This window comes from Apodemus sylvaticus, chromosome 7 (assembly GCF_947179515.1).
Source record: "Apodemus sylvaticus chromosome 7, mApoSyl1.1, whole genome shotgun sequence".
In the NCBI taxonomy this organism is placed as follows: domain Eukaryota; kingdom Metazoa; phylum Chordata; class Mammalia; order Rodentia; family Muridae; genus Apodemus; species Apodemus sylvaticus.
Genome location: NC_067478.1, coordinates 82,952,975 through 82,959,924, shown reverse-complemented (window position 1 = coordinate 82,959,924; position 6,950 = coordinate 82,952,975). Strand labels below are relative to the sequence as shown.

Genomic DNA, 6,950 nt, shown 5'->3' with positions numbered 1-6,950 from the left:
GGAGCCGAAGGAGACGGCTGTTTCTCCCGTGTATTTTGACCCAGTTGCTGCACTTTTGGTGCCATTCTCTCCCCACGCCCTCCTCATGTGTCCAGAAGAATCTGTTGCTGCTGTCTCTGAACTTTGGGAGGAGTCTGAACAGGTAAACCCAGCAAGTTCCTGGCTTTCTGGATTGCCTTTTCAAAAGGTCATAATTTCCTGCGTTTTCAGTAACTACTGTTTGGCTGTCGAGAAGTTTTACCATTTCCAAAATGTTGCTGCTTCTGTCTCCTTTCCCATCCTGATGGATGTCTGCTGCTTTAACGGGAGCACTTTAACATTTTACTGGGCTTTCAGGGAACCCCTTGAAGTGAGCGTGCATGATCAATCGGCGCCCTTTACTGTCGGTCAACACGATGCTTTTTAGTCTCTTTCCCCCATTTACCAGTTTGCAAGTTACCCTTTCTTTCTACTCATTTAATGGATTCTCTTTAAAACTTTAATAATGCTGCCTGACATAAAACGTAAGAGACGATCAATATTCCTATCTTCTCCCTGGATAAAGCCAGACTGGAGAACGCTTTCACTTTGATCTGTCCTTCCCATTTTATACATTACTTTGGTTTAATATTTTAGTTCCCCATCTTTTCAAAGGAGTCCTGTCATCAATATGGTGCATTCTTAGCAGCCCTGCCTTTGTGGGGCATACAGACCCACACACTAGGAACACTGTAGTGCATTAGATATACTAAATTACATATGACTAGATCTCATTAGGTAGAACTACATGAAATTGGCAACATTTGATCTTTATTTTGTTTAGTTAACAAAACTGATTTCATTTTCACAGATCCTAAAACAAATACACACATATTTCCAACCATCCTAAATACATTGACACTGAAGCCCCAAGGTGCGGTCAAACAAGAGGGCATGACTAGGCCTCACATTCACCCTTCCCATGTGTCTCAGTTCAGTCAGACAAACAGAAGCCACCCCAGGTGCTTCAAGCACAAAGTCTTCTGTGCAGAGATGAAATGTTGTAACAGTCAGGGGCTGGCCAGAAAGGTGGCTCAGCAGGCTAGAGCACCAGCTGCTTTTGCGGAGGGTCTGGGGTCGGGTCTCAGCTCTCACAGGGGTCCGCTCATAACCACCTGTAACTCCAGTTCCAGGGGATCTGATATTCTCTTCTGAACTCCCGAGGCAACCGCCCACCCCACAGACACATATACACAGATATTTTAAAACAGTCTTTTAAAAAGAAAAAAACAAAAATTTAGGACTAGCTGATTACAATAAATCAGAACTGGACCGACTGGATATTTACTTATAAAGTTATAAAACACATTATAATACAGGCTAACACATGAATTTTAGGAGAAATAAATGTTCAGAAAAGCCGGGCGGTAGAGGCACATGCCTGTAATCCCAGCACTTGGGAGGCAGAGGCAGGCAGATTTGTGAGTTCAAGACCAGCCTGGTCTACAGAGTGAGTTCCAGGACATCCAGGGCTATACAGAGAAACCCTGTCTCAAAAAAACACCAAATCTGAAATAATAATAATAATAATAATAATAATAAATATTCAGAAAAATGTAAGATGTGCTCATGTGTGGGCTCCTTAAGAGAAGCATGGCCCCCTGTTTTACAGTAGTCACACACAGGACTTGAGTGAGGTTTGATGTTACTATCCTATCAATGGGTTTCAGGGTACCTGATAGTATAATAATTGATTAAAAAATCTAGTCCAGGGCTGGCTCAGCGATTAAAAGCACTGACTGCTCTCCTGAAGGTCCTGAGTTCAAATCCCAGCAACCACATGGTGGCTCACAACCACCCATAATGGGATCTGACGCCCTCTTCTGGTGTGTCTGAAGACAGCTACAGTGTACTGATTTATAATAATAAATACATCTTAAAAAAAAAAAAGTCTGGTTCATGGAAATATAGGAAATTAGGGTACCTTTGTTGTAAACAGTGTTGCTTGAGATTTTCAGGCACTGTCTTGGGAAAGCGAGGAGTTCCTGTTTGAGATTCTCTATCTATGTCTATTTTAACATAAATCATCTATATATAAAAGGAATAATAGCTATGTCAGCAGCCTTCATAGAGAATAAAAAACTAAAAATAAAAAAAGCAAAAGTAAAGGAACATGACGGCTTCTAGCTATGGTGGAGGAGATGGTTTATTATAGATATATAGAAGAGCAGAGCCAGAGCCAGAGACATCTGGGAGAGTCCAGACATGGCCAGACTGAGCTGGACCATATGGGGAAAGGGAAAGGGGGAGAAGAAGGGAAGAGAGAGGAGAGGGGTGCAGCCAGGAGGCTCAAAGGTACAAAGAAAGTGGGTAACCAAAATGGTTGGATTATATAGAGTAGAGTGGCCCAGGCCCTGGCCTGAAGAAGCTTAGTAGGGGGTGGGGTATGCCAGCCAAGAGGTCCCTGTAACAGGTTAGGACTGAGCTGTGGGGAGAATGTGGCGGTCAAGTCCCCTCTGATGTGTTTAGTAGCCATCTCACCTTCTGGCACAGTTTTGAAACCTAACATTATAGCAAATGGTAATACTGTAGGTATCTTGCTCAGGTGAGAGGCTCCATTCTGATTCTAGAATGGGTTCCTGTTCTCTTTAAGTCCCTGCAATTTCCATCTCGGAATACAAGCACACGTCTGTAATCCTGTTTTCTGTGGTGTTGGAGATCAATCTCTGGGCTTTGTGTATCCTAGGCAAGTACTGGCTTACAGCCCTTCTTTAATGACCCAAGTGCTGGGTTGGAGTGATGAGTTCTGCCCCTTCTTTTTCTATTCTTAGTTTTGTTGTTTGAGATAGGACCTTCCACTGCAGCCGAGGCTGGCCTCAAACTTATAATCCTCCTGCCTGAGCCTCCCCAGAGCTGTTGATTACAGGCATACATCCTCATGCCTGGTACATCTAACTAAGAGGTAAGTGGCTCAGGGTTGGCCGAGGTTTTATGTGGAGACAAGGAACGTGGCTGACCTGGGCCCGGTGAAGGGTGGAGGGAAGAAGCGGAATTGTGGCTGTAGAAAGTTCTGAATGTAAAAAAGAGAAAAGCGACTGTGACTGTGTGTGGACGGAGGCAGGGGACTGACTGGGGCTTGGGGGCATTTAAGAGAAAGGATGAAGCACTCAGGTATGTATGTGTAAGCCTGTGGAGGAAGCTTGTCATAAGAGAGACATCTGGGCTTCTGGGCTTCTGTCTTCAGAAGCTCAGGGGTGTGGAGCCCAGCCTTCCGTGTGAGGGAAGACTCCTGAGGGGACTAACCCCTGACACCCAAAGTCTCTGACCCACATGCAACTTGCCCATCCATCTTTAATAGGACCTGGCTCTCCAGCTCAGTCCTGGAGGGACAGGAGTGTCTGTAACTCTATAAGTACTGGCTCTTCTCAGGCTGTCACAATGGCCATCGAGGGGCAAGTAAGGCCAGCCCAGGCCCTAGCCAGTCCTGGACACTGTTCCTCTGGCTGGCTAGTGCAGAAGGCACTGGGAGTCAAGTAAAGGCAGGGCCCTCAGTGCACAAACAAGTAGTGTCTATTGGCAGGCCAGTCAGTCAGCAGGTAAGTGGGGCACTTGCTGGTCACAGGGTTTAGGGGGGCAAGTTCTGCCCACTGTTAGTAAAGACTCCAGGGAGCCACTTGTCTATTGGGGCAACCTCCTGAGACTGGGGAGCGAGCGTATTAACCCCGGTAGCACCAGGAGAATGGGAAAAGGTGAGTGTGCTAGTTACCAGCTGGGGTCATCCTCATTTGACCCTCCACGTGGTGTTTGCTCAGAGGAATTGTTGTCAGACTCCCTGGCGCCTAGGGTATAAAGCAGAATGTCTGCTCTCTGTGCCCAGAATTGAGCAGGTGAGCTTGCACGGAACAGGGATGGTGGGGGTAGGGTGGGGGTGGGGGTGGAGGTGGGGGTGGTATAGCCGCTGCAATGGTGGGTGGGAGGGAGCTGCAGATATGGGCTAACAGAAAGCCTGTCACATTGTGGTTGCCGGTTCTCGGCCCTAAGATGGGCTCGGAGGCAGGAAGACAGGCAAACAAGGGAGCTAGATGGTATTGAGGTGGATGGGTAATCTCTGTAGTGCAGCCTGAGTTCCAGGTTCCCTACTTTGTGACAGGTAAGGGGCAACCCACCAGTTGTCTGAGGAAGACAGCTCTTTCCTCCTGCCTCACTCCCCCCACCCCCAAGTGCCTAGTTAAGTTCTCTGGAGCTTTCAACATATCACCTACACGTCGGGGAAGGACTATCAGGATTTGGGGCAGGCAGTCCCTAGAGCAGACTTCCTAGATCTGGACCCTGGCTTTGCCTCTCTTCCTAATCATCGTTCCTCCTCAGGGTGCATCGTGGGAAGCATGGCTGCAGTCCTCACTTGGGCCCTCGCCCTCCTCTCAGGTGGGTCTTCCGTCCGACTTCAGAGTAGGCTTGGGATGGAGGATGGACTGAGGGGCCCGGCTCTTAATCATCTCATCTTTCTCTGCAGTGTTTGCAACCACTCAGGCACGGAAGAGCTTCTGGGACTACTTCAGTCAGAACAGCCAGGGCAAGGGCATGATGGGTCAGCAGCAGAAGCTGGCCCAAGAGTAAGTATCCTGGGCAAGGGTGTAGTAAGGGTATGAGACAACCCTACTGAGGAATGATTCCTAGGCTCGGGGGTTAACACGGAAGCTGAGGGAGCCAGCCCTGCTTACACTACCAAACACACCCTGGTCATCATGGGCACCCTCTGCCCAAGTTTCTCCTGTCCTGTGGCTCCAATGGGGTATGGCACCTGAGATTATCATACCACAGAATGACAAGATGGTGTGAATCTTGGCATATGTGTGACGCCTTCTTGGATGGCATTGTAGGGCCCAATGCCATTCTGTGCTTTGACTGTAACAGTGCAGTTGGCTGGGGTCAGGACTAAAGATCAGGCTCTGGGTCCACTCCTCCTGTCCCGGCTTCTGCAGAGTACTGGTGTCCCACAGCTCCGGGGCAAGGAGATTTCAAGGCTAGCAGTCTAAAGGTCTGGTTCTCTGTCGTTCGCCTTTCTCCAGAAGCCTGAAAGGTAGCTTCGAGCAAGACCTCTACAATATGAACAATTTCCTAGAAAAGCTGGGACCCTTGAGAGGGCCTGGGAAGGAGCCTCCGCGGCTGGCCCAGGATCCAGAAGGCATCCGGAAACAGCTGCAGCAGGAGCTGGGGGAAGTGAGCGCGCGCCTGGAGCCCTACATGGCCGCGAAGCACCAGCAGGTAGGCTGGAACTTGGAGGGCTTGAGGCAGCAGTTGAAACCCTACACAGAGGAGCTGATGGAGCAGGTAGGCCTGAGTGTGCAGGAGCTACAAGAACAGCTGCGCCTGGTGGGAGAAGACACCAAGGCCCAGCTCCTGGGGGGCGTGGACGAGGCGCTGAACCTGCTGCAGGAAATGCAGAGTCGGGTGCTGAGCCATACAGACCGCGTCAAAGAGCTCTTCCACCCCTATGCGGAACGCTTGGTCACTGGAATTGGCCACCACGTGCAGGAGCTGCACCGGAGCGTCGCTCCTCACGCGGCTGCCAGCCCCGCGCGCCTCAGTCGCTGCGTGCAGACCCTGTCCCACAAACTCACACTGAAGGCCAAGGACCTGCACACCAGCATCCAACGGAACCTGGACCAGCTGCGGGATGAGCTCAGCGACTTCCTCCGTGTCAGCCCAGACTGGGCCGAAGACGGACACTCCCTGGACCCGCAGGCTGTCTCGGAGGAGGTCCGCCAGAGACTGCAGGCTTTTCGACACGACACCTTCCTGCAGATCGCTGCCTTCACTCAGGCCATTGACCAGGAGACAGAGGAAATCCAGCACCAGCTTGCACCACCCCCACCTAGCCATGGCGCCTTCGCTCCTGAATTGCGACACTCGGATAGTAATAAGGCCCTGAGCAGACTGCAGAGCCGACTGGACGACCTGTGGGAAGATATCGCCTATGGCCTTCGTGACCAGGGCCATAGTCATCTGAGTGACCCCGAGGGTCACTCAGGTTAATCCTCCAGTTCATTGTCTGGACCCTGAGCCGCTAGCATGACTTACTAGGCAGAGGGTAGAGGGTCCTGCACACTATAGGTGAGGCCACCAAAGGTGCTGCTGTCCCAACCTATCCAGCCTCCTCAACTCCCCCACTCAGGTGCATTACACTCAGTAGGTTTTGCAAACCCAGCTTCTGGTGCTCATTTGGGAACCCTAAGTAGCAAGAGTGGGGTGACAGGAGTGGGGAGATGGTGTGTCGGGGAGAAGATTGCCTGCAAGCCAGTACTTGTCTGTGCTGGAAACGGGTGCCACCACAACCTGGAGTCCTGCTCCTCTTACTTCTCTCGGCCTGGTGCTCACGGTTACTGTCGGTCCACAGAGAGGAACTCGTGTCTCCCCAGGGTTGCCATGAGAACTTTTGTTGGAAGAGAGCAAGAGAACATGATGCAGAGAGCATGTGATGGAGTGTGGTCCCTGCCAGTGGTCCTGCTGGTGGGTCAGTGATGGGATGGGGCGGAGCGCCTATGTCCTTAGAGAACTCTGAACCCAAATAAGGGACTGCGCTCTCCACACAGCAAGGGCTTCTAAAAACCCTGTACAAAGCAAACTGTGCGCCCTCCTCCTCCTCGTACAGTCCCTACCTCCTGACTCTCAGGGTGGAACTGACTTTGGTTGGAATGAAATAGATGTTCGGAATGGAACTGTGTTGGTCTGGCGTGACTCTCATTGGACCACGTCTGAGAGTAGTTGCCTTCCCTCTGCCTCAGAACACACCCAGCATCCACCCATACCCCTTGCTTGTTCTTTCTGTCTCTTTTCCATTTCTGGTCCACCCTGGGTGGGTTCTGCTGTAGGACTCCTGGCTAGACAATGATTGTCACATTTGGTGAAAGGGAGAGGCTGTCTTGTTCCACAGTCAACTCATCATAGGACAGCGTGCCTGCTGTCACTGGAGAAGCATGCCCTGGTCACCT

The 6,950-nt window shown here is 50.7% G+C and overlaps 1 protein-coding gene across 1 annotated transcript; it reads left to right on the top strand.

Moving 5' to 3' along the window:
• Window positions 1-4,340: 4,340 nt before the first annotated feature.
• On the top strand, window positions 4,341-5,994 carry Apoa5 (apolipoprotein A5). Its single transcript, XM_052188428.1, has 3 exons — window positions 4,341-4,383; window positions 4,472-4,571; window positions 5,028-5,994. Exons 1-3 carry the CDS (start codon window positions 4,344-4,346, stop codon window positions 5,992-5,994), a joined length of 1,107 nt encoding a protein of 368 aa, XP_052044388.1. The 5' UTR covers window positions 4,341-4,343.
• Window positions 5,995-6,950: the final 956 nt, after the last annotated feature.